General features: G+C 42.6%; 1 protein-coding gene across 2 annotated transcripts; it reads left to right on the top strand.

Annotated features, from left to right (window-relative positions):
* Window positions 1–392: 392 nt before the first annotated feature.
* LOC103179074 (liprin-alpha-2) lies at window positions 393–23,707 on the top strand. 2 transcript variants are annotated; one of them, XM_007894157.2, is made up of 3 exons: window positions 393–666; window positions 11,023–11,087; window positions 22,108–23,707. In XM_007894157.2, the coding sequence occupies exons 1-3, from the start codon at window positions 427–429 to the stop codon at window positions 22,397–22,399; spliced, it is 597 nt and encodes a 198-aa protein (XP_007892348.1). In that variant the 5' UTR covers window positions 393–426; the 3' UTR covers window positions 22,400–23,707. The 2 variants fall into 2 exon arrangements, with proteins under 2 accessions (XP_007892348.1, XP_007892349.1); XM_007894158.2 differs by lacking the exons at window positions 11,023–11,087; window positions 22,108–23,707 and adding an exon at window positions 1,794–2,009.
* Window positions 23,708–27,639: the final 3,932 nt, after the last annotated feature.

Genomic DNA, 27,639 nt, shown 5'->3' with positions numbered 1-27,639 from the left:
CATCACCACCATCACCACCACCACCACCATCATCATCACCACCACCATCACCATCATCATCACCACCACCATCATCATCACCATCATCACCACCACCACCACCTGCCTCACACGGGATGACTCTCCTGATGAACAACCAGCCGGGGCGGCCGCCGCAGCCGCGCACGCGCAGTTCAGCCGGGGCTGGCGGCGGGAGCAGCGCAAGCGCGGACCGCGCGTGTGCGCGCGCGAGCGCCACGGCAGTTGGCGGCAGAGAGCGCGAGCGCCGGCAGTTACCGGGCGCCGCTGTCAGCGCGAGACGCAGGCACCCGCGCACCCACCCACCCACCCACACAGGGAGAGGTGGCCCGGCCCGGCCCTGCCCGGCCCACGCACTCACTCGCTCTCTCTGTCTCTGCCGGTGAGCGGGCTGCCGGCACTGGGACCATGATGTGCGAGGTGATGCCCACCATCAGCGAGGACGGCCTCCAGCAGAGAGGCGCCCAGAACGGTGCGGAGGATGCCAATTTCGAGCAGCTGATGGTGGACATGCTGGACGAGCGGGACAAGCTGCTGGAGACGCTGAGGGAGAGCCAGGAGACCCTGTGCCTGTCCCAGGCCAAGATGCAGGAGGTGACGCACGAGAGGGACCTGCTGCAGCGCCAGCTGAACTCCGCTTTACCTCAGGTACGAGCCCGAGCCGCGCCGCGCCGCGCCACCTGCCCGCCCGCCGCCGCCATGGCCACAGAGGCTTGAGCTTGACGCGGAAAGACGCGAGGAAAGAAAAAAAAATAAAGTTGAGCGGAGACTGGCAACCCCCCCCCCCCCCCCCCGCCCCCCCCGGGGTAGCCCTTCTCTGAAGGCTCGGGATTGCGACCGTTATGTAACTCCCGCGTTTTGCCCCCGGACCGTGGCTCGTGCGGGAGCGGTCGGCGCTGACCGGCAGCGCAAGTCGGCGGATCGGCGTCCGCAGGGCGAAGGCAGAAGGCGTGCAGTTCCCCTCCAGAGCGGGAGGCGCGATTGGCTTTTCGGGCGCCACTTTCCTGCATCGCTTTTTTTTTAAAAAAAATTTTACGCGGAGGGGGAAAAATGACGGGGACGGGGTCGGAATTCTTCCGGCGCGGCGGGTTTTGCGTTGTTGGAGGGGGAGATATCGGATGCGCAGTGTAGTGTCGGGCAGAGCTTCTGCTCCCCCCCGAAAAGTGGGTGCGTCGCCTTCGATTAGCCACCTGTTTGAGGTGTGGGGGTGTGTGTGGGTGGGGGTGTGTGTGTGTGGGTGGGTGGGTGGGTGGGGTGTGGTGTGGGAGGGTCACGGTTTCTCAACCCTGCTCACGCCTTTTGTGTGCCGACCTGCCGCCAGGAGGCGGCTCAACCGCACGCTCCGTCTCGAAACCGGCACATTCATTTATTTTATCAGATTGCAAATCCTTCTTGTGCTGGTGCTGGTGCTGGTGGTGTTGTTGTTGTTGTTTTTTTTCCAACCTTCAAATTTACTCTCTGGGATGATGCGACTGCAGCGAGGAAACGGTTTGTTTTTGCAAGAAGAATTCGGTCGGCATTTAAGTGCTGGACGAGATCACCCTCGCGAATCAAATGTGATGAATCGTATCGATCAGATTGCAGTGTCATCTTTGGATGTACTGCATTTGAATGAAATCTCTCACGTAACATTTCAGATAGGGGTTCATACAACTATCCCCAGTGAAATATATATTTTTCCTTATATTTTCATTGAGGTTGTAAATTTGTCATGTATGTTTTTTTTTCTTTTAGTTGACTTATTGTAATGGGTTTATTTAAAAACACTGTACTAGGATATCATTGAGGTGGAGGATCCAGTTTACAATGAATCCCTGGTGGCAGCAAAGAGCAAAAACATTGTTATCATGAAGTAGCAAAGACAACAAGAGAGCTGCAATTCAGTAAAGCACATTACGTATTACTAGGATAATGAAGATTTATTATGAAAAATGACAAATGGATGGAAATGTATTATCAACACCATAATGCACTCAAGGATTTCAGATTATGTAATTTAAATTAAGAAAGCTTTGCTGCATCCATGAATACGGTTGTATTAATATTTTGTGAGTCAGCTTGGTTCAGTTGGTGGCACTATTGCCTTGTTGTGTCAGAAGGTTGTGGGTTAAGCCGCATATTGGGACTCTGAGCTCATAATTAATTCTTCCCATGGCACTATTTAAAAAGAGAAGGGAGTTTCTCCCCATGTCCTGGCCAATAATTCCCCAGATAAAATTGGTAGTTCACTTCATGGCTGTTTGTGGAATATTACTATGCACAAATTGGCTGCTGCATCTTCCTACAAAATACACAGTAACGACACATAGGAACAGGAGTAGGCCATTCAGCCCTGCAAACTTGTTCCGCCATTCTATAAGATAATGGCTGATCTGTACCTCAACTCCAAATACCCATCCTTCGCCATATCCCTTGATTCCCTTAACTAACAAATATCTATTCACCTCAATCTTGAAAATTTGGATCCACAGCCTTTTGGGGGAGAGAGTTCCAGATTTCCACTACCCTTTGTGGGAAAAAATACCTCCTGATTTCACTCATAAATGGTTTAGCTCTAATTTTAAGATTATGCACCCTTACATAAGAAATGCTAGACGAAAAAAGACCAAGGTCCATCTCGTTTGCCTTCAACCTTCCTGGTGGGTGCATGCACATGTCCTGAACTACCTATGTACTATATCCCATAATGTTTTTTCCTAAAAGAAAACTAATCTGTGTTTGAAAGAATCAACACTTCCTGCTTCAACCGTCTCCCTAGGGAGCCTATTCCACAGATTCACTATTCATTCACTGAAATATTGTTTGTATAGATTCATTCTGAATTTATCCCCCTTCAATCGCAGGCTGTATCCTCTGGTTTTACTATTCTGGACAAGTTGAAACAGCCTGTCATGATCTATATTGTCTAGCCTCTTTAGCATCTTAAAGACAGCAATCATGTCACCTCTCAATCTTCTCTTTTCCAGCATGAACATGCCCAATATACCCTTGTTCTGGATTCCCCCAGCAGAGGAAATAGTTTCTCAGTATCTACCCTATCAAATTCCTTTATTATTTTAAAAACATCAATTAGATGAGCTGTAAAATTGTTAAATGTACAAAATTTAAATGACTTTATAATAATCTTTGCATTTTGGGATTTCTAACCATTTATGTCGAGAGCAGCACTTCATGTCGAGAGAGGATTTCGCAGAATACACTGTAAAGTGTAGGTGACGGTAATTGTAGCCAAATGTGACAGCCAATTTTTCGTACAAATAGCAATGAAGTGAGTAACCAATTTTATTTGGGGGATTATTTTTCCCCGTATTTCTTTCTCTTTTCAAATGGTGCCAAGGGATCTTTAACATCTACTAAACAGGCAGATGGGATCTCAGTTTAACATCTCATCTGAAGGATGGCACTTCCAACAATGCGGCACAACCCCAGCACTGAATTGAAGTGTCAGCCAATACTGTGAGTTTGCAGTCTCAACAATGCAGTTTATGCTTAACTACGCCCTTTCATGTCGGCAGGAAGTCCTAAAGTGACAGAAAGCATGGTCAAAGAGAGACATTTTGAGAAGTACCTTGAAAGGGGTGGAAGAAAGGAGCACAAGCTTCTGATTCAGAAGCAAGAATGCTACCAAATGAGCCAGGCTGTATTTGTGGTATCTATATTTATGTGCTGTTATGGGACCTATCTTTCTGCTTGCAGAAACAGTATCAAACTATGCCAACTAGGCTCTTCATGTCATTGATGTGTAATGATCATATACAAAGACAAAACAGTGTATGTGTTGGAGTGTCTTTCCTACCTCTAAATTAAATGTTAACTTTTACTTTGGGGAGTGGTTTATAGTTTCTGATTTCTTCCTCCCTTGTCTTTGGAGGCTGGCCAACGTCAGTATTGCCTCTCCAGCAGGCAGCTGTAAGGTATGGATGCTTTAATAACAATAATAAAAAATTCTTGCATTTGATATAGTGCCTTATCATGTCGTTGAGACATCTCAAAGGGCTTCACAGAATATGCTGTAAAGTGAATTGACTATATTTTGTGGGCAAAATATGGTAGCCAATTGTGCACAGCAATGCCCCACAAACAATCATGGAGTGAGTGACCAATTATTTTTTAATAGGGATTACTACCCCCAGAAAGCGATCCGATCTTTTTGGGAAGAAGAACAAGCAGAGAATCAACTTAGTTGAGCCTGGATGAGATGAATGCGTGGATCAGAGTTTTGGCGGCCTTAGGGAAAGGAAGTGGCAGAACCGCTTTTATTCACCTCCGTCATATTGCCTGCCCGGTGCAGCCAAAACTTTTGTCATGCTTTTATCACCTCCTGCCTCGATTATTACCCTGCCCTCCTCGCCAGTTTCCTAGTTACATTATCCACAAAATCCAACTAAATCAAAATTCCACTGTCAAAAAGCTCACCCACTCTAAACTCTGTAACACCAGTCATGTTGGCCAGGACACCAGGAGAAACTCCTCTTTTTGAATAGTGCCAAGGAATCGTTAATATCCACCTGGATAGGCAGAAGGCACTTTGGTTTAACATCTCATCTGAAGAACAATACAGTACTACAGTATTACAACACACTCACAGCTCTGCATTTGAGTGCCAGCTTGGACTTTGTGAATTCAAGTCCTGACGTGGGACTTGAACCCACAAACTTCTGACTCAGAGGCAAGAGTGTTACCACTGAGCCAAGCTGACACCTATAGATATTGTAATATTTTCCAAATGGAGCCCCGTGACCCGATTACCCCCAACCTCGCCTGTCTTCACCGGCTCACCATCCTCCAGAGGATCGAGTTCAAGATCCTCATCCTCCCCTTTAAAGCCCTCCATGGTCTAGTTCCTCCCTACCTCTGTTGCATACTAAACAGCCTGCTTGCTCGGCGGGCACTGACATGCTCCACCATCAGTGGTCGGGTCTTCAGCCTTTCGGCCCATACCCTCTGGAACTCATCCCAGAGCCCATCAGCCTTGTCCCCACCCTTTCCTCCTTCAAGGCCTGTCTCAAACCTTTCTCTTCGAACGTGCCTTCGGTTATCTTCCCAACCCTACACCACCTTGCCCCCCACCCCTCTTGATTTCAACCCCCAGCTCGGGTGAACACCCTTCACTGTCTCGTGCTTTGGGACATCCTCCCAAAGTGAAAGGTACTATATAAATGCAATTTGTTGTTGTTTTAAAGGTAAATTATTTCTTTATATAATTTACATAAAATAACAGTTTGCTATGATGGCTGTGATTTTGATTTGGTGAAGGTATTCCATCATTCATTTGGACAGATGTGTCAACATCCGACTGGTGTAATTATGAATTATATATGAACAAGGATTCTTTTCAATACGAAATAAAAAGTAACGAGGTAGAAATTAAAAGATTCAAAACAGATAAATTGTATGAGGAAACAAGTCTAGTCATAAGTCGTTAAACAATTATATGTGCGTTCCACATTGACATTGCTGTTTCTGTTATCTTTTTGAGTTCACACAGGTCTCTAGAAGTTCAAATACACATATCAATGCACACCCTTGTCTCCTCTATTATGCTATTCAACAAAAGCTAACACATGGTTCAATTTACTTTCCAAAATGATTACACTGTTAAGCAAAAGTACAATTTTAAATTTTGCTTATTAAGTTTTTAATTTTTCATTATCTTTTCAGCATTTACTTTACTTTTCCCCCCATCTCAAATTCTTACCACCATTTTCTAGCTCAGATCTCAGATTTTGCCAGTTCCTCTCTGTAAATAGATACTGGGGTTGTGTGTATTCCATGAAGAGGAAATCCCTCTGATTTTATTCCAGTTGGTAAATGTCTGCCCACTGTCTGTTGCCATTTATTAACTCAGCTGATATGAAGCTCTAGTCACATACATGCTTTGTCATCAGATTACTGCAGGCATTGAATTATTTTACCCCACTCTTTATACTGTAGTTAATTTTGTTGATTTTTTTTGTGTTCGAGAAGATGCTTGGAGATCTTGGGTTCTATTTTCAGATGACTTCCATAATGTGTAGATTCTTATCTATAAGAAAAGTACATGCATTTCTATGATAATAAATCGGTAGTGGTCTAAATGAGCATTCATTCAGTGATTTGAAAATGTGTTGCATCTTTAATTTATGCATCAAAACAATGACAATTTTTTAAAAAAAATCTGCGGCATATTTGTTTTTTGGAAAAAGTTAGGTGAAGGACAAGGGTTCCACTGTGTAATATTACAAAAGCTGAAGAGTAAAACAAAAATACATTAAGCAGTGGTCATCTGACATAGACTGTAGACCATAGTAAGTTGTTTCATAAATTTGTGTGTAGAAAGGTGAGATGGAATAGGAGTCAGTGCACAGAGGAGGATGTGTATGCTGGAATGTCACATGAGCAAAATGGATTCAGGATAATTCCTGTCGTTTGTTTGCTGCTCGACAAGTATTACGTTAATTTTCATTAAAAAATTGTCAGTTAATTGTTTGAACTTTTAATGAATGGAAAGTTGATTTTGAAAAGGAAGACTTATAATAATAGTAATCCTTATATTTGATATAGTGCCTTATCATGTCATCCAACTGAGCTTGGAGTTTTACTGTGAAGTGGAACTGTATGTGTTTGTTTTTTTGTTTGTAAAAGTATCAGGCAATCTGTGCACAGTAATGTCCCAGTCATGAAGTGAGTGGCCAATTTTATTTGTTTGTTGAACACTGGGAGAAATTCTCTTTTCAGATTATGCCATTGGATCTTTAACATCCACGTGAATAGGCAAACGTGGCTTTGGTTTAAAGTCTCATCCAAAAGATGGCACCTCCGAAAGTGCAGCACAGCACTGCACTGAAAATGATCCTAGCTCTGTGGTGGCCAACCTTTATGGTCGACCAACAAAGTAAATTTTGGTGATTGAATATTTTTTGATTTATGCCGTAAATGAAAAAAAATGAAAACATAATCTAGCAAATATGGAATTACCTAGACTTGTGTGAATGTTTGGGGGCTGCTTCTTGATGACCATCACTGTCTTAGACAGAGTTCAAAGTCTTTGATGTGGGGCTTGAACCTACAACCTCTAACTCAGAGTCAAGAGTGTGACTGAGGCAGGCTAACATCTTGTGGCATAAGGAGTACGGATTGGCTAAAACAGACTGCAGTGAGAGAATTCAAAGGGGTGAGAGACTGCAGTGAGAGAATTCAACATGAGATACAGTAATACACTTTGCAACTTGATGAAGAGCAATTATTTTTCAGTCAAGGTTGGAAAGCCACTCCATCCCAGCTTTTGACTCAGGTTTGAGAATATTTGTTTTTCCCTGGAGATTGCATCCTGCTAGTACAAAGAGCATATCTGGTTTCAACAAATAATGTGAGCCAGGTAGCTATATACAGTAGATATATACAATGGAACTTTGAGGATTACATGGGTGTTGTCCTAACAGTGCAGCAGATTGAATAATTACATTGTAAATTGAGTGTACTTCATGAATTTGGTGGTTTCCTTTAAGTTTATGCTTCTCAAAATAAAATTGTCGGTATTTCTTTCAATTCACATTTAAATGTTATACTGTATCTAAACTTTAATTGAAATATTACAATTAAATTTTCCTCTCTCATTCCCATCTGTTCAATATTTATACAAAACCAGAACATTTCTGTAGCAAAGTAGTGATGAAGAATACTAAGCTAACAAGAAGTCACACTACAAGTGCCAATTGAGTCCTGCATCTGCTTTCTGTTGATTTCAGGATCTAATTTTTACAGCAGTTGAACTTGATAGCTTTAACTGCCTGTTCAAGAATCCAAAAGCACATTGTAATTATTGACAATATATAACCTGATAAGGTGTAATATCCACCTAAATTTTAGTTGAAACTGTTGAATGACATCTGAATTGAAGTACTGAGTTTCATTGCAAACAATATATTTAAGTAACTCTGTAATTTGATCATTAATTAAAATACATCCCAGTACACAAATTATTCAATAGCAATTTTCAGGGAGCTAGTCAGAGACTCCTCCCTTCCCAAAGTTGTATTCATAGTAAAAGAATACTTAGAAAGAGAGCAAAGAACCATTCTATATACCCCATTCAGATTATTCCATCAGTTGCTTTTGCTGTGTTTAAGTAAGTTTTATGTACATCCTTGAGCCACTGACTTTATTTCAGTGCTACGTCTTTCTTTTACAGAAGCAGTTTAGGAAGCAGTGATATGACTTTGATCTTCAGCTGCTAGTGTGTACATGTTTGTCTTGCATGTTGGGTACATTATTGGGTTGATAGGAATGCTAAGAATAACTGGGCACAACCTCAAGTTTCAGTTCCATTGCTGATAAGAATAGCATATTGCTACGATGGTTAGTTTTTGTTACATAGGTTGCTGTCTGAGGGCAAATGTACACAAAGTGGTCTGATGGACTGTCACTGATCCAATGTTTTCCAGTACAGTAAGCTAAAAAAGAAGTACTGAAAGGTTTCATACTTTCGATCCAAATTTTTTGTGTGAAATGTATTTGGTACAATGAGACATTGTGCTTTTATCCAGTAACTATGCATTTTTCTGGACTCAAACTGTAACTTCCCAGTCAATTTTTAATATTGTAGAGATTGAAATGATGTGTGTAATTTCATTCTCCTAAACGGCAATATAATGCACGGCAATTATATAGCTTGATTTGATTATTTAACTGTCTTGCAAGAGATTGAGATGTATAAATGAATTTGAATTAGATATTATTGCTGTAGATATTTAAAATTGATTCCCACTCAATTGATCTTTGCATCACTAATTGCTGTAGGATACCATTTGGTTCTGAAGAGTGACCACTTTTCATGTTTCTAATAGATTTCATTCATTTTGGAGTTCGCTGATTTGAATCCTGATCTATGCTGAGCTTACTCGTCTCAGCTGGGACTGCTGGTACTAAATTGATCTTGTCTTCCCAGGGATTGGGAGTTTGAGATTTGAGGCTGGTCTTGGTCCCTCTTCAGCACTTTCTGGTAGAATTCCTGTAGCTCAGTGGTTAGAGCACTTGCCTCGCAAGCAAAAGGACCTGGATTCGATTCATGGGCAAAGCGAAACGTTGGGCAAGTTTCCATTCTCAACATGCCTCTGTTTCCCTATCAGTAAGTAGGAACCCGGTTGTCAGTGGACTAATGGATTGCTTTCCCAGAGGTAATAAATAATCCCTTTTTTTTTAAAAAAGTAGAGAGGGACAAGCCAGTGGATCCAGCTCCAATTGTGTCCAGTGTCCGACGACTGCTTGTGGGACACTGCAGTGCACAATTGGTGGCCGCGTTTCGCCCACAAAATATATAGTTAATTCACTTTACAGTGTATTCTGTGAAGCACTTTGAGACGTCTCGAAGATGTGATAAGGTGCTATATCAAATGCAAGGATTATTAATATTATTCTATTGGTAGTGCTTGTGTGTGATAGTCAGGTGGGGGAGGTCAGACTTGCATTGCCCTTGTCCGTTGAGTGGCCTGCCAACATTCACATTCTTGCTCGCTGTCTTGTCCCTCTCTCCTTTCTCTCATACTTACCCACTCACTGCCTGCCTCCACTTTTATCTCTATCTCTCCCCTCATTCACATTCAGGCTCGAATATGCTAACTCCCTGCTTGTCGGCCTTTCCAACTCTTCCCACCACAAAATGCAGATTATCCAGAACTCTGCAGTTTGTGTCCTCTCCCGCACCAGGCTCTGTGACTCTATCACCCGCACCCTCGCCTGGCATCACTGACTCCCCATCCCCCAGAGGATAGTATTCAAAATCCTTGTCCTTTCCTTCAAAGCCCTCCACGACCTTGCTCCTCCCTACCTCTGACCTGCTAACTCGATCTGTACACTCCCTCCGCTCATCGAGCTCTGACCTGCTCCATGTCTGATGTGCTTGTGATGAAAAGGCGGCCATCTTACTGTGTCCCCTTTCAGTGTGGTTAGTTGATGCAATTTCCTGTGCAGTAAGTGACCAGTAAGTGTTGCTTCTTGACAGTGCACAATGCACCTTGCGCTTGTATATTTTTCATGTTTCTTTTTGACCGCGCCTTTGGTCATCTTCCCACCCTTCCCCCTGGCTTGGTCCCGGGATCCTAAACTATAAAGTGCTCTGAGACGCCGTCCGGCATGGAGGGCGCTATATAAATCCAAGTTGTTGTTGTTGTAATGCAGGAAGTGGAGGTAGGCACTGTAGAATTCTTGACTTTCTGTAAGTGGATGCTGCTATGAGATTCAGAGTTGTAGCAATGGTCAGAGTGGGAACCTGTAATGGCTGTCTTTGAGACTTTCTCGAAGTGTACAGGAGCGGTTTTGATTGAGAGGAGTTTTTTGGATTTATCAGTTTTTAGGATAGAAATATTTCTAATGGGTTCAAGTCATTACAAAACAGTCTGCAGTAATGTTAATTAAGTTCTGATCTAATATTTCCTGACAGAAATCTGAAGTGTATGTGGCTCTACACTGTTATTATATGTAGAGATGTTTTGGATACAACATTACCGGCTCTTTCGGAGGTGAAACGATGCACCAATATTTACTTTTTAGGTAAAACATCTTTTCTACATCTGTACATCGGTTGAACACAGTGTTAAAATTATAAAACGTGATACAATTTCCCCAATCGTATTTGTAAGTTTACTTCTCAGCAACGCTCTTGGTGTTCAGATAACCTCTTTTAAATATCTGGATATTTTCCTGTTAAGTGATCTGATTCTAATCCTGTACCACTTGTAAAATATCTGCGTCGTCTTGTTATCTGATACACAGGAACACTGTAAAACTTGGCATTTAGCAGTGATACAGTGTTAACTGTAGATACAAGTCCCAAAGGCTAAGATATCAGGGAGTTAAATCTATTTTACAAATAGTATTTTATACAAAAAAAGTATCTGGGAATGTTTTCAGACTGCAGTTGATTCTACATATCCTGTAAATCAGGGTGGTCCAACCTTAAGGCTGCCACGGGCTGGATTCCCTATTTGAGAAAGGCCGCATAAGCAATATTTTGTGTTTCCCTTCCAGAAACATAACAACAGTCGGAGGGACTCCAGGAATGAAACTCCAGAGAACGGGACAAAATGGCGATGGTGGGGCTGATAATATTTGCATTTGATATAGTGCCTTATCACGTCTTTGAGACGTCTCAAAGCGCTTCACAGAATATACTGTAAAGTGAATTGACTATATATTTTGTTGGGGGTGGGGGGACATGAAGCACGCTGGTATTTGCTCTGCAAAGGGAACGGCTGGGTTGGGAAGTTCCAGAGGTAGGGTGGGGAGGAGGGTGGAATGAAGCATATAGAGGAGTTTTTCACTGAAGAAAGGGGGAGCTTTCTGTGAGGAAACTGCACGTCACGCGATGTCTGGCCTTGGTTCCCCACCACCACCACGACAGCCGAGGGAAGCTCCGATCGTGTGTCCCGACAGTGAACCATGACAGATTGTCCTGTTCTGTCGATCTCCCCCTCTCTCTCCCATCTCTCACTCACACTCTCACACGCAAACACACATACACTCCCTCCCCCTCTCACACTCTCTTTCTACACCCCTTTCACACTCTGTTTCAATCACTCTCTGCTCTCTTCCCCCTCTCAATCGCTCTCCCCCTCTTTGTCAATCACTCTCTCTGCCCCTCTTCCCCCCTCCTCCTCTCAATTAGTTTCTCTGCCAATCAGCTGCGCGGTTTAGTATCTACAGCGGCAGGAGCCGGCAGATGCTAAGTTTGTGGTTGGTAAGAGATGCACTTGCCTTCCTGACAGACTGCAGAAACGGCCGGCGTTATTTCCACTCCCCGTACTGTGTCCTCCCAACCGCTGGCTCCTGCCGCTGCGATTGGGAGCACGTTTACCAGGGAGGGAGGGAGTGGAAGTTGGAATGTTGGAAATGGTCTCGGGCCGGATAAAATCACCTGCCAGGCCGGATGCGGCCTCCGGGTTGCCAGTTGGACCACACTGCTGAATATCACAATGATTTGTAGAGGTATGTTGCATAAGACTATTTACAGTTTATATTACAGTGAGTTACGTGACATGACCAGGTTTCTGAATCCCAGAGAACTCTTATACCCCTAACTTAAGGCAATCAGAAAACACCATCCAAACCTCTGAATCTTCATCCTGTTTTCTGCCCCTTCAACCTAATATAATAAAATGAAGGTCTGAACACTCTGGATCATAGGCAGGAAATATACATTAAGTAAAAACATTGGCAAACTCCTATCCAAAGTGATGTGATGGGCAAGGAGATCAAAGTGCATGGGAAATGCAATTTACTGTTATTTTGTAATGATCTGTATCGGTATTTCCTCTTAAGATTGAAATGTGTTATCTGGAGTAAATGTGTAGCACAGGTATTTGACGCTGGGGACTGATCTCCAGATTCTGTACGATAAGGGGGAAAGGGCAGGTAAATAAATGCGATTGAAGGAAAACTCTTAAAAGAACCAGCACAATCGGTCTTCTGTACTATAAATTCCAATGGTTCTGTGACGGCAAATAAAGGTCAATACCAAGTAAATGGTGAAAGCAGAATTATTGAACTTGTGTGGGGAATTTTGTGCTGACACAGTAAAACTAAAGGCATTGAGTGGGAGAAGGAAGGTACAATGTGGTTCAATACTCCTAGTACATTTCAGCGCTTTGGGACGTCCTCCCGACCTGAAAGGCGCTATACAAATGTAATTTTGTTGTTGTACATGTAGATGAAAGTCCAGAATAGCCTTATTAAATGTTTTCTGTGTAGATATAATTGTGGATCAGAGTGTCTGACAAAATCCCTTTATGATAGAACATGATGGTGATATATGTATATAAATATATGTAATTAATGTATATATTGAAAAGCTTTCCAATAGCTTTCCTACAACTGAAATTAACTCACAGGCATATAGTTACAGGCCTTTTCCCTTCCTTTTTGAATAATAAAGTGATATTTGCAGTTTTCCAATTCCCAGGTACAAGTCCTGAATCCTGTGAACTTTGAAAAATTTTAGTTTATGCGTCAGTAATTTCCTCACTTAATTCTCTTTATACCTTGGGATGCTTTTACCAACTTTGATCCTTCCCCGTACCACAAGTAATTAATTCTCCTCCACAGTGAACATTGATGCATTTCCTTACCTTCCATTATAGACTTTCCTACATCTGTATTTAATAGGCCCTCTTTTGCCACTTTTCCTCTTAATATATTTGTGAAACCTTTAATATTATCTACAAGCTTTTTCCATATTCCCATTTTACTCTTATTATTTTCTTAGTGTCACTTTGTTGCTCCCTGTTCTCTGCCTTTCTACTTTCTTTTGCTGTTTTATATTGTTTTCCAGTGCTTTGTGACGTCCTCCTGATGTGAAAGGCTCTATACAAATGTAAAGCTGTTGTTGTTTTATACCCTCTCCTTTGTCTGATGCGCTTGTTTATTATTTTTGTACGCCATGGTTGTTTGACACCCGAAGTTCCACCATTGGCTTTTAGGGCTATTGATTTGGTTTGGATATTTAAATATTTCTTTTGGTCACCTGTATTTTTGTCAACTAACAGCGTATCCTATTTAACTGTCGCCAGTTCCTTTTTCATGCCTTCAAAATTAGCTTTGTTTAAATTTATAACCTCAATCTATGACCTCCCCATCTCCATTTGAAACACCATGTTAAATTCAATTATGGTCACTGGCTCCAAGCAGATCCCTAACCACAGGATTATTAATAATAATAATCCTTGAGTTTGACAGAGTGCCTCATCACATCTTCGAGACATTCGTTTTTGGAATGCATATAGGATAGTTTTCTAAAACAGTATGTTTGAAAACCTGCAAGGACCAAGCATTTCTGGATTTGGTCATGAGTAACAAACTGGATATAGTTAATAATAATAATCCTTGCATTTGATATAGCGCTTTTCACGTCTTCTCGAAGTCTCAAAGCGCTTCACAGAATAGACTGTAAAGTGAATTGACTTTAAGTGGAGTCCTGTAGCTCAGTGGTTAGAGCACTCGCTTTGCAAGTGAGAGACCTGAGTTCAATTCCAGGCAGAGGGCGAAACCTTGGGCAAGTTTCCTTACTCCACACAGAGCCTAATAATAATCCCTCCAAAACCAAAAACAATAATAAATTGGTCATTTTCAATCTACGACTATTTGTGGGACATTGCTGTGCGCAATTGGCTGCCGCGTTCGCCCACAAATACACAATCAATTCACTTTACAGTGTGTTCTGTGAAGCGCTTTGGGACGTCCTCCCGACGTGAAAAGCGCTATCTCAAATGCAAGGATTATTATTGTGTGGGTGAAATTGCCTACCTTTCCTTCCTATAATCCTATATCCTGGTGTATTTAGTTGCCAATGCTGCTCGGGTTGCAGCCAGGTTTCTGTAACTACAGTCATACAGTACCCTTTACCTGAATTTGTGCCTCTAGTTCATTAGTTTTATTCCTTATGCTGTGTGCATTAGTACAAAAGCATAAAGATTAATAATATTATATAATATATTAACATTATATTAATATTACTTATATGAAATGCTGTACTCTGTCCAGCACCTTGGGACGTCTTCCTGACGTGAAAGGCGCTATACAAATGTAATCTTGTTGTTTAACTCCCCTGCTTAACTCTGAACACTTTCTCCCACTTCATGCATATGGAATCAGAGACTCTATCTAAACATAGTCTGCTTGTTTGGGTAATGCAGTGTAACTGCAAGATGTAACCATGCTGTTTGTGTGGGAAGGTGATGCATTTCACACTTCTAGTAACTAGGCTTGTGAAAAGGAACTGTTGGAAGTGTAGCATCTGTACCTACCTCAGTCATATTGTGTTAAATTTTCAATTATTGCAGTATTAAAAGATAACATCAGGCTCCTCTTCTACACCCCGTGACCAGCTCCCTCCTTCCTCTCCGCAGCATTTCCTCTGAGTCCTGCTGATCTAACTTCTGCTCAGCCCACAGCACTGAGCCACCCATGGTCAAATTCACAAATAGTATTCTCTCTGCCTACAACTAGGATTCCTTGTATCTCCTTGTCTTCCTTGCTGCTTCCACTACTTTTACACCATTGACCTTTTGAAACTCCTTCGCCATCTGTCCTCCTTGGTACATCTCTGTTTGTCTGCGTTTTTCTGGGTTTACTTTTACCTGTTCCAGAATTAACATTGTCTCTTCCAACAACTTCTCTTGCTGTCCCCGCACATTCACATAGGAATTTCTCAGCACTCTTATCATTGATCCTCATGCACATTCTCCCTCTTTGTGACATCCGCGGGCGTGCACTTTCACATGTATCAGATGGAGATAATGCCTAATTACCTTTCTTTGCCACCATCTTGCTGCTCATAACTGAGCATTCCTTCCACCAGTTGGCCGTACGGAGCTTGAGCAGCAGCTGCTTATCTCTCTGCAAATCAATGTGGATTCCAAGGCATGGATATATGAACATGTTCATGCATTCGCAGTCCAGGAAATGCTTTTGAGCAGCTGTTGCCCCAATACCCAGAATTTCCTCATCCATTGGTGGACATCTGCCTTCAGCGTGGTGTGAGGACCTTTATGGGGCAGTGTGTGATGTGCTAGCCACTTTGATGTTGTTGAGGTCCAAGTCCAATAAGGTGTACCAGGCTTACTCAGCACCAGCTGTTTAATCCAGGTCCTTATGTGAGGGACTTTGAGAACTAGATGTGACTGCTGTGAAGCTGACTCTGTTCAGGATGCTCGGTGACAGGTCAGTGTAGGCTGGAGCCCTCCCTTTCTGGAGCTGCTGCCTGTGCTGTCTGGAAATCCACTTCACTGCTTGATCCAAATGGACTGGAGGGAGCCTCTCCACTGCATCCCCAAGAGCTCAGAACCATAAAGGAGCACTTTAGGAGTGCCTTTTGCCCCTTCTCAGTGTGGTCTCTCAGGGCAGTGTCTAAGCGAATGTTGTTTTCCATCACGACCCTCAGGTACCTATAATAATTAACAATTACAATCAACTTTTCAAAATCCTGAAGTGCTTTGAGGTGGCATGAAAAACACTGTGTCATGTCATACAAGGTTTATTATTAATGTGTGGGTGAGTAACAAATGCATTGAAGCTTGTGTTAGTTGGTTTTAGCCATTCTTTTGTAATGTATGTGAGTATAAGGTTCTGTGCAAACTGTTGCTGACGGTGTCTAATATTTCTGCATTCTATCCAGACACTTTAATATTGATAAAATCAGTTGAGTTTAGATCTCTTGTATGGTGCACCATAAGTACTCCATACAATATGGTTCTGTCAATATAGCAGTGCGAAGAAGAATAACAAGAATGCTTCCCAGTGTTCGAGGAATGAGCAATGATTAGACAAGTTAGTGCTCTTCAGTATTGAGACAAGATGACTTGATTATTTTTTTTAAAATGAGCTTGAAAAAGCAAACTAAGATCAATACTTTAGGATGCATTCAGACAGTAGAACAAGAGGACCCAGGTTTAGAGTTGTAAAGGGCAATTTCAGGACAGACAACAGGAAGTATTTCTTTACTCAGAAGGTAATCAACGACGGCAACAGGTTGCCATAAAAGATGGTAGATGCCTGGACACTGGACTCATTGAAAAAGCAGCTTGATGCTGTATATGACGGACTTCGTCTGTTAACTGTTCTGTGTGCGCCTGGCCCTTTTTCCTCTGTGTGTGGGGAGACCGATGGCATCGCGGTGAAAACAATAATTAAATTGGTCATTTTCAATCTACGACTGTTCGTGGGACTTTGCTGTGCTCAATTGGCTGCCGCGTTCGCCCACAGATATAGTCAATTCACTTTACAGTGTGTTCTGTGAAGCGCTTTGGGACGTCCTCCCGACGTGAAAAGCTTTATATCAAATGCAAGGATTATTATTATATTATTATTAATGTGGAGATTGTGTTGACGGTGGAAGGATGGCTGGCGCGGCCAGAGCTAGTAGCGGCGAGAGGGGGAAGCGTGGGAGGAGAGAAGAGAGAGATTCTGCGGGCCTGAGGCCTTTTCGCTCTGCTCGTGTTTCGCCCACACAATATACAGTTAATTCACTTTACAGTGTATTCTCTAAACAGCTTTGAGACGTCTCGATCACACGATAAGGCACTATATCAAATGCAAGTATCATTATTATTATTGTGTCCAGTTTTAGTCACCCCACTTCAGGAAGGATGTCAAGGCTAAAAAGGGGGGTCGCAGAGGAGATTTATTAGGATGACACTGGGGATGAGTGGTTTGGCCTGAGAATGGAGGAATTGGCACTTTTTCCGTTGTAACAAAGAAGTTTGAGGGGTGACCTGATCGGGCTCTTTAAAATTAGAATAATTTAAAATTAGAATATTTTCATGTGCAGAGTGTTTGGGATATGGAATAACCTGCTGGTAGTGGTGGTTGAGGCAGGATCCATATTAGCTTTCAAAAGGTAACTAGATAAATATCTGAAAAGGAGTAATCTATAGGGATGTGGGGAAAAGGCAGGTAAATGAGGCTGAAAGGATTGCTTTTTTTTAAAAAAGCAACCAGCATCAATATTATAGCCGAATGGCCTTTATCTATGGTGTATATTTGTATTAAATATTTCTATACTGGATCTAATGTAATGTTTTTCTGAAGCAGAGTAACTTTACACTCAAACTATCTTCCTTTCGAGTTGTTTTTCTTTCTATTTTCCTTGTTTTTAAACATTTGAAGTAGTTAATCATCAACTCACACGACATCCTAAACAAATAAACTTTAAAACCTATCTTGTACATTAAATTTATCAATTTCAAAGCTTGGTATTACATTGTACCATTTCTATTTTGATAATCATATCAGAACACAGAACATTTAAAAAAACATACTGTATACTGTACCTCTAAAGTCCTCTATGGCATCCCTTTTCAAGACTGAAGACTCTTCAAGCCTAGCTTACCTAACAGTTGTTATGTCCTCCTGGGATGTCCTCCCGACGTGAAAGGCACTTACAAATGTAATTTTGTTGTTGTTGTTCACTCCCCTTCACTAGGTAACCCTGTTTCCTCTGGACTGCCTCTAGGCCCCTTATATTGTGGTGACTGGAACTGTACACAGAGCAGAGCACTGCACAATTTTAGTATGACGTCTGGGCATCTTAACTCAACTGACTTTTAGTAATGTAGCCCAGTATCCTGTTTGGTTGTTTATTGCTCTTTTGATGTAGTGATTAATGAGTCAACTAACACTCCTAGATATCTTTCAGCTTCCCCTTGATGGGTTCTATCCTACCCATATACAGTACAACGTGTTCCTCATATTCTTACTTTCTATATGCAGTACCTTGTGTTTCCATGTATTGATTATTAGCCATGTGCGTAGTATATCAGTATAATAATTGTTGCATTTGATATCATGCTTTATCATGTCGTTAAAATACCTGAAGGCGCTACACAGGGTTTATTGTGAAGTGTAGTGACTTGTTCTCTTGCATGACCTTTGCTGTCATCGTTGTTTCACCCAACGTGGTATCATCTGCAATTTTAACGACTTTAGACTGTATCCAAGTCACTAATGTATACAAAGAACAGGAGGGAGCCAAATACAGACCACCTGAGGCACCACACTTAACACCTCCCCATTTTGACCTAGCTCCCCTGAAAAAACCTTCTGCTTTCTTCCCTTCAACCAATTTCAAGTACCGCATGAAAATCTCCTTCAAAAACATCTTTTGGATGTGAAAGTATGCTCTGTCATGGCAAATTTGGGATCACCTTCTCAAAGGTCTAGGAGGTTGGTCAGATAGGATTTACTTGAAATTGATTTTCCTTCATGAAAACATTTTACATGTTCCCAGGTCTTAAAGGCAATATTCCCCTTAAAGTACATCTTTGCCACTGTTCTAGCAACTTGCATCTCATGGTGTTGGTGCCAACTCCACTCATATCAAATTTTAAAAAAACAATTGATGAATAGCCAAAATCTGGCAAAGTTACTGCAGTAAAATTCACAAGTCATATCAAGGACCATATATTTCATATGAATTATGCAAAGTATGAGTTATGTCAAACTTGCATAAGCCATCATATATGACTATTGTAAAGTTATAAATAATAATCTATACATTTGATATAGCACCTTATCACATCTTTGAGATGTCTCAAAGAGCTTCACAGAATATACTGTAAAGTGAATTGAGTGTGTATTTTGTGGGTGAAACAAGGCAGCCAATTGCACACAGCAGTGTCCCACAAACAGTTGTGGATTGAGTGACTACATTATTTAGTTAGTTAGTTTAGAAAGATTATTAACCTGGAAAGCGATCCACCAGTTAATTAACAACACGGTTCTTACTTACTGCTAAGAAACAGAGACGTGACAGAGCAACACTCCAATGGTGTGCTGAGAATGTATTGCATTGTTGGACGTGCCATCCTTCGGACGTGATGTGTTACGAGTCCTGTAGCTCAGTGATTAGAGAGCACTCGCAAGCGAGAGACCTGGGATCAATTCCTAGCATGTGATCAAACTAATGTAGAGTTTTATATTATATGTCGCTTCCTTCTGTACTGCAATAGCAGAATATACTGGGTGTGCAAGCCAACAGCAAGTACTGCTTAATAGTCAACATTTTACTGTATAAACATATTTTCACAGTACTCTTTTTGATATACATAAATAACTTGGACTCGGGTATAGACAGCAAACGTTTAAAGCTTGAATATGACACAAAACTTGGGATCATAGTAAACAGTGAGGAGGATGGTAGCAGACTGCAGGAGGACATAGACAGACTGGTGAAATAGATAGACACATGGCAGATTAAGTTTAATCCAGAGAAGGGTGAGATGATGCATTTTGGGAGGAAGAATGAGAAGAGGAAATATACTCTAAATGGTAAAGTTTTGAAAGGGGTTCAGGAGCAGAGACTTGGGAGTTCACATGCACAGGTCTTTGAAGGTGGCAGGACAGGATGATAGAACTGTTAAAAACATATATGCGATCTTTAAAATTGAGGCATAGAGTACAAAAGCAAGGCAGTTCTGCTAAACATTTATAAGTCACTGGTTAGACCTCATCTAATTGTGTCCAATTCTGGGCACCACACGTTAGGAAGGATATCAAGGCCTTCGAGAGGGTGCAGAAGAGATCTACCAGAATGGTATCAGGATAAAGCACTTTAGTTATGGAGAGACGAGAGAAGCTGGGATTGTTCTCCTTAGAGAAGAGTTTAAAGGGAGATTTAATAGAGGTATTGAATATTTTGAGGGGTCTTGATAGAGTAATTAGGGAGAAACTGTTTATATTGGTGGGTTGGTCAGTAACCATGGGACATAGATTTAAGATAATTAGCATAAGAGAGGAAAGAGTTGTTACCATCTGGCAAACACTGCCTGAAAAGGTAGTGGAAACAGATTCAATAACAGCTTTCAAAGGGGAATTAGATAGGTACTCAAAAAGGAAAAATTCAAGGATAGGGGAAAGAGTGGGGTGTTGGCCTGATTGGGTAGCTCTTCCAAAGAGCCTGCACAGGCACTATGGACTGAATGGCCCCCCTCTTTGCTGTAATATTCTCGGATTCTATCTCTTAGCATTATGCACGTCATATTATTCAGCTATCTCTCATTACTCCAATTTCCCAATTACGTAACTCTATCTTAAATTTGTTCTATAGTCCAGCATCATTTAGGAAAGAAGCTAGGACTCTTGAGTGAATCTGCAGTCAGACTTCTAACACGTTAAATTGAACACACTGCTGGGTATTAAGGAGCAGCCTGTTTGTTTTCTTTCTTTAAAGCGTTAGACATCTACTTGTCCAACTGCGGCTATACATACCACTAATATTGGAATTGAACTTGTACCTTTATGTGTACTCGGTCTTTAATTTTAAACAGAGGCTTTTTTTGAGAAATCAATGACTACATTATGCCCTAGTTAAGAATGCATTATATAGCCACTTCAGTATGGTTTCCAAATTAATGTTAATTTAACCAAGCATATTCTTGGGTTTGCATCCCAATTTCCTGGGTTACTGGTAATGATACAACAACAAAATGACATAGTGATATGTGTCTTATCTCTCCTGTAGCACAATTGGGCAAAGTGTTGCACTTCAGGAACGTTCAACATTTTCCAAGCTGTTTAAAGAGCTTGAGATTTAAACCTTGAGAAGAAAGTCATTGCATTCAATAAAACTATGTGTGTACCATAAGAGCCTCCAGGCGTAATTGCAATCAGGTTAATTATTGCTTTGTGCAGCAAGTGAATCTAGCAGCAGCTATTAGTATGAATTGGACATAACGTGGGAGGTAGAGAGTAGCCTATGGAAATAGTTGTCAACCACCCTGCCAATACATTGATGAGCTGTTGAGCATTCCTGGACTGATGAATAACATTCTGCTGATAACAGAAAAATATGCACAAGAATTCCTGTAACCATTTCTGTTTTGTATGTGAAACTCTTCCCTTAATGCGATTTTGTCTTAAATATTATACTCGGGTTTGAATAAATGCCCACAGGGGGACAATAACCTGTGCACTGGCAGTCTTTTTTTAATGTGCACTCAATTAAACTTCTGTATAATATTCTATGACTAATACTAGATGCAGTCAATATAACTTAATTTAATTCCTTATTGAAATTATTTCATTATCTAGCTTTAAAAATTCAAAGCAAATGCCATATCAGTCTGAAATTGGTGGTATTGGGAGAGCTTTTTGGCAAATTGAAAGCGTTGAAATGATGTGAGAGTGACGAATGTAACACACTATTCACACTGCAGTTGATAATTTAGGACCAGGATATATTAATACTGATCTAGATTCGTCAGTAATCTGCCTACATAAATGTATCTGATCTGTATGAGCAATAACTAATAATCCTTGCATTTGAAACAGCACCGTATTGTATCATCAACGCGTCTCAAAATTCTTCACAGGATTTATTGCAATGTTTAGTGACTGTATTTTGCAAATATAGCAGCCATTTACATACAGGAATGTTCCATAATAGGCATGAAATGAATGATCAATTTTATCTGGCGATTTGTTGGCCAGGAAAGTGGATGAAACTCCCTTTTTTTAAAAAAAAGGCTCATGGGAACTTTAACATTTACCTGAACAGGTTTAATGTCTCATCTGAAGGATGGGCAACTCCAACAATGTGTGTGATGCATTTTCCTTGCACTACAGGCATCACCATCCCGGGCAGCAACGGTACACAAGCGAAGGCCTCCCTGTACATGGACGACGATGTCACCGTCTTTTGCTCAGACCAAAGATCGGTCATGAGCTGGTGGGCACCTGCGACCATTTTGAACAGGTGGGTGCCAAGGTCAACCACCAGAAAAGCGAAGTGATGTACATCGGCAACTGCCAAGACTGCAGATGCATCCCATTTGGGGTGAAGCCAGACAACATCAAGATCCTCTGCACCTGGTTTTGGGCAGTTGGGGCAGCCAGAATATCTGGGAGGAGCGTCTAGGTCTAGTGAGGAAGACACTGGGGATGTGGCTGCAGCACTTGCTGTCCATCATTGGAAAAAACCTGGTGATCAGGTGTGAGGGGCTCTGGGTGCTGGTGATCAGGTGTGAGGGGCTCTGGGTGCTGGTGATCAGGTGTGAAGGGCTCTGGGTGCTGGTGATCAGGTGTGAGGGGCTCTGGGTGCTGGTGATCAGGTGTGAGGGGCTCTGGGTGCTGGTGATCAGGTGTGAGGGGCTCTGGGTGCTGTTGTATGTGGTGCAGGTCTGGCCTTTGACCAGGACCAGCGCCGTTGGAGTCACCAGAGCAGTTTTCCACCTGATCGGGGGTCCAAGATGAATCGTGTCTGCAAACCAACGCTGTACAAGACTTTGGATAAGGGTGGCAAAGGCTTCCCTGACGTGACCCTGTCTTCATGGCCACCTTTGTGAGCGGCTGCCTGAGGCTGTGCCTGGAGCCTTGCTACACCAGCACCAAATGCTGCTACGTGCTGGGCTTCTACCTGTACCTGGTGTTGAGAAGGGTGAACTGCCTTGGAATGCTCCATCCAGTTGGAGCGTGCCAAAACACTTGTCCTTTGTAAGAAATTCCTGACTTGCGTCATCCCAGACTCCGCGTGATCACCAAGTAGTCTGCGCAGCCGGTCGTGGAAACCGTCAGAAAGGGGGAGAGGGTAGCCCTGATCGGGCGGACCCTGCGGCGACTGGCAGCCAGGCTGGCAGAACACCTCGTCGCTGGCCCTGTCCAACAACCATCAGGACACGGCCTGGCAGGCGATGAGAAGGGCCTCCCTATCAGGACATTCAGGCACAATCGAGAACTGGGCCAGTCAACACGCTGCCCTTGGGCCGGCTGCAGAGGTGAGGAGACCATGGACCATCTCTTCCTGGAGTGTTGTTACGCGAAGGCAGTTTGGAAACAGATGGACTGGCTGCTCTCGTGGTTCATCCGTGGGGACCCACTTTCATGGCACTCGGTGCTGTATGGGCTCTTCCCAGGGATACGTGGTGAGACCCATGTCGAGTGCACCTCGAGGATCATCAGCTTGGTGAACGAGGACCTTTGGCTCCCGAAACATAATGGTCTGGTCTCCTGGCCGGATGAGGTGTCGGAGGCTCAGGCTCACGTCCGCTGGGATCAGAAGCTATGTGCTGAGGGACACGCTGAAGTTCAGCTCAGCCCTAGTAAAGGCCAGATGGGGCCTGATCCAGCTGGAGCCGATCCTGTGCTAGCCCCACTCACATCGGCTTCACATCCCCAAGCGCCAGGGTCTGTACCAGAGGGAGGTGGACATTAGGGTACACTCACCAGGTATCACACAAGCGCACCTAAAACTGTAAATATGTGTGTAGCCATGTAATGTACAGAGAGACGCTTGATGTGTAACCAAAACCGTCCTGAAAATGTATGACTGTCTGCCCCCTACCCGCACCCCCCACCCACCTCCACTGTAGATAAAGTGAACAGAACTCCGGCAGGGACGCCGCAGTGTACCAGATTGTATTTTGTATTGCGATGTTTCCAGGAGTTTTGTTGTGTAAACATGTAACGGGATAATAACGTGTTATTCTGTCACGGGATTTGTTTATTTTTTGAGATAAATGTAAATATATATTCTATCTACAAATAAATATGTTTTGTTTAAAAAAAAACTCCTGGCACTAAAATCAAGTATTATCTGACTAAGAGCTCAAAGTCCCGATGTGGAACTTAAACCTACAACTTTCTGCCTCTTGAGGCAAGGGCGCTAACGACTGCGCCAAGCTGACACCTTCCATTCAGATTAACTGATTTTAAAAGTAGTTTTAAATATTTTGTTTGTCGAAGGAAACAGGAATGTGAAGACATCACTTTGATTGGGATACAAAACGCACAGAACTTTTCCGGTGAATGTTTTTTCCCCCAGTGCATCCTTTTTTGCTTTCGTTTGTGATACTGCTGCAACTCTACTGTTGGGATCTTGGGAATTTTATCTCTGGAATTCAACTATTGAGGGTTGAATAATTTGTTTTCGATATGAAATTCACATCTTGGAGTTTTTGCTTGAGAGCATTTTGCTATTTTTTTTCCCTTTTGAAGGTTATATACAACTTGTACTGCACTTAAATGTAACTTTCATTATGCACTGAAGAGATGTCAATCCACTAAACCACTATATTTATATTTGATGCAAGTCTTTTGAATGAAATGTGAAACCAAGGTCTTGTCTGCCTGTTCAGGTGGATGTTAAAGATCCCATGGCATTACATGGGACTCCTGGCCTCTAGATTAAATATTTTGACTTCTTGGCTGTTTGTGGGCATTGCTGTGCGCAAACTGTTTGCTTACAAAGTACACTCCACCGTAAATCCTGTGATGTGCTTTGAGGTGGTTCCACATAATAAGGTGCTATATAAAAAGTAAAGATTATTGTATTAGAATTTTATTATAAATATCTTATTCTTGATTGTTAATCTTTTTCCTGAAAATGGTAAAACCTTGTTCTGTGTGTCAGCCTGGCTGAGTGAATAGTGTACTCGAGTCAGAGGGTTGAGAGTTCATCTGTCATTTAGTGGACAAACAATCTACCATTCATCAATAATGTGATCCAACATGATCCAAAATGACCCCTCGATATCATGCAACCCTTGGAAGTCTTACTTTGACACCTAACTTCGTAAAACCCTTACGATATCTTCTTTAACCGGACCGCTAGGCACCGACTTTCCTGAACTTATAGACCATTTGGTGCTAACGGCTTTTTGCCCTCATAAGGAAAGGATAACACCAATCCAGTAGATCATCAAAGACATGTTTTCAACAAAGCAAGGACACAGCACCAAAGCATGTGGTCCATATCCTTTCCCACATTCCAAAGAATTAGTCAAGGTCTCTCTCACGTCTCACCGAGGACTGACACATGTTCTCCGCCACATTCTCCCCTGTGCGCATTTTGACTTCCATTTGCTCTCATGATCCATAGCTTCACTCCTGACAAGAACATCAACGACCACAGTTTCACCAGTTCACTGGTTGTCCCCAGTTACTCCCTTCACCTCATTTGAGGCCTCCCCACTTGAGTACATTTTCCAACAATTAAAATACATTGTATGGCGCCTTTCATGTCGGGAGGTCATCCCAAGATGCTGGTTTTGCACCTGAGCTGGGGGTTGTGATCATGAGGGGTGGAGTGGCAGGAGGGTGGGTGTAGGCGGATGACCGAAGGCCAAAGAGGAGGGAATGAGATGGGCCTTGAAGAATGAAAGGGGTGGGGGGAGGGGGAGAGGGATGTGAGGAGAAGACTGGGATGGAGTTCCAAAGGGTGGGAGCAAAGAGGCGGAAGGCCTAATTGCCGATGGTGGGCAGGCCGGGCAGTTGACAAGGAGCAGGCCAGAGTACTAAGTGGAGGGAGCAAACAGGCTAGCAGGTCATCTCAGTCACCATCCATGGATGCACTCTACACCTCACAGAGCCAGTGCGCAATCTTGTGTCTTGCTCGACCCTCAACCTTCTTTTAAACCCCACATCCATGCCATGACCGGTTCTGCCTTCCCCCACCTCCGCAACATTGCCCACCTCTGCCACTACTCCCTTCAGGTTGCTGAATTCCTTATCCACACTTTCATTACTTCTAGGCTTGACTCGGCTAACTCCCTGCTCACCGGACTTCCCAACTCATCCCTCCACAAGATGCAGATTATGCTGAAATCTGCAGCTCGTTTCCTCTCACACAATAGGTTCCGTGAGCTCATCACCCCATCCTCGTTTCGCTACACTGGCTCCCCATTCCCCATAGGATCGAGTTCAAAATCCTCATCCTCACCTATAAAGCTCTCCACCATCTTGCTCCTCCCTACTTCTGCGACCTAAAAAAACTTATCAACCTGTCCCCTCCATCCGCTCGATGGGCACTGACATTGGCCTTTAGCTTTTCTTCTCCCACCCTCTGTAACTCCATTCCAGAGCTCCTCCGCCTCACCCTTTCTCTTACGTGACAAACGTCTGGAAAGAGTTCTACAGAAGTGCTTAGATGAAAATGTCAAGTCAAACAAAGAAAACTGCAAAATAGGAATCAGAGATGTCAAATATCTAGGACATGTAATTACACATAGATCCAAAGAAGGTTCGAAGTGATAACACAGATGCCAGCACCTCAGGACAAGAGAGGGATAAAAAGACTAATGGGAAGGGTGAACCGGGGAGCCCGGTTCAAACCTAAAGTAAAAGAAATTATGGGAACAATAGAGGATTGGTCAATACAGCTCAGGAATTTATATTGGAGTAGGCAGCAGGCATTTAACAAGAAAGGAAGCTATTACAAAGGCTCCTGTTTTTAAATTTTATGATATAAATGCTCCAGTAACAATATCAGTAGATGCAAGCAAAACAGGGATAGGTGCGATATTAACAAAAGGAGAGAATATAATAATCTGTGCATCACGAGCGTCATCAGAGATGGAAAAGAAATACACAAAGATAGAAAAAGAGTGTTTAGCGGTCATGTTTGGATATGAGCAATTCAAACAATATGTGTTTGGAACGAAGATAACAATGGAGAATGAACACAAGCCATTAGTCAGTTTTTAAGAAACGGCTGAAAGAAATGCCTCCGAATCTGCAACGGATGCATACACGTCTGAAAAAATATGATTTGAAATTCGAATATATGTAGCAGATACTTTGAGTAGAGCAGCAAGTCGAGAAGAAAATGAAGAAGATAAAAGATCAGAAAAAAAATGGTGTATTATGTGTGGGGAAATAGAAAAAGCAATACAAAGAAATAAAGGAAACCATCAGAAGAGATGGAGTAAGTACTGCCTTTCGTAACCTACTACAAAATGGATGACCTGAAAACTACAACAAATTACATTTGTATAGCACCTTTCACATCAGGAGCACGTCCCAAGGCACTGGACAGTCAGGGATTTGGGAGGGAGCAAGATGAAATGAGTTCCAAAGGGTGGGGGCCGAGAAGCTTAAGGCCCAACTGGCAATGGTGAGGCGGGACGGGAGGGGGACATGGAGCAGGCCATAGCATGCTGAGCGGTAGGAGCAGACGAGTTGATATGCGATCAGCAGGTCACAGGTAGGAAGGAGCAAACCCGTGGAGGGCCTTGAAGGCGAGGATGAGGATTTTGAGGGATGGGGAGCCAGTGGTGCAGGAGAGAATACGGAGCTTGGTGCGGGAGAGGACACAAGCTGCAGAGTTCTGGATAATCCGCAGTTTGTGGAGGGAAGAGTTGGGAAGACTGATAAGCAGGGTGT

This window comes from Callorhinchus milii, unplaced genomic scaffold (assembly GCF_018977255.1).
Source record: "Callorhinchus milii isolate IMCB2004 unplaced genomic scaffold, IMCB_Cmil_1.0 Scaffold19, whole genome shotgun sequence".
Taxonomy (NCBI): Eukaryota; Metazoa; Chordata; class Chondrichthyes; order Chimaeriformes; family Callorhinchidae; genus Callorhinchus; species Callorhinchus milii.
This window is presented reverse-complemented; position numbering and strand designations above follow the sequence as displayed.